The following is a 436-nucleotide window of genomic DNA, read 5'->3' as shown; positions in this document are numbered from 1 at the left end:
CGGCCGCGCCCCCCCGCCCATGGCGCTCGTGCCCAGCGCTCGCTACGTGAGCGCCCCGGGCCCGCCGCACCCGCAGCCCTTCAGCTCCTGGAACGACTACCTGGGGCTCGCCACGCTCATCACCAAAGCGGTGGACGGCGAGCCGCGCTTCGGTTGCGCCCGCGGTGGGAACAGCGGCAGCGGCTCCCCGCCCTCCTCCTCGTCCTGTTGCTCCCCCAACGCGGGGACCGGGCCTGGGGCGCTGGGGCCGGCGCTGGGGCCGCCCGACTACTACGAGGACGACGACGACGACGACAGCGACGAGCCGGGGTCCCGGGGCCGCTACCTGGGGGGCGCGCTGGAGCTGCGCGCGCTGGAGCTGTGCGCGGGCCCCGCCGAGGCCGGGCTGCTGGAGGAGCGCTTCGCCGAGCTGAGCCCGTTCGCAGGTCGTGCTGCC

At 76.8% G+C, this 436-nt stretch overlaps 1 protein-coding gene across 1 annotated transcript; it reads left to right on the top strand.

Annotated features, from left to right (window-relative positions):
• Positions 1-6: 6 nt before the first annotated feature.
• On the top strand, positions 7-430 carry LOC108525404 (nanos homolog 1-like; the record flags this gene model as incomplete). Its single annotated transcript, XM_017866392.1, has 1 exon — positions 7-430. A coding segment is annotated over exon 1 (411 nt), but the record flags the coding sequence as incomplete, so codon positions are not given.
• Between the last annotated feature and the right edge of the window lie 6 nt (positions 431-436).

This window comes from Rhinopithecus bieti, unplaced genomic scaffold (assembly GCF_001698545.2).
Source record: "Rhinopithecus bieti isolate Rb0 unplaced genomic scaffold, ASM169854v2 scaffold_47772, whole genome shotgun sequence".
NCBI classification, from domain to species: Eukaryota; Metazoa; Chordata; class Mammalia; order Primates; family Cercopithecidae; genus Rhinopithecus; species Rhinopithecus bieti.
The sequence above is the reverse complement of the archived record's forward strand: the minus strand, read 5'-3'. Positions and strand labels throughout refer to the sequence as shown.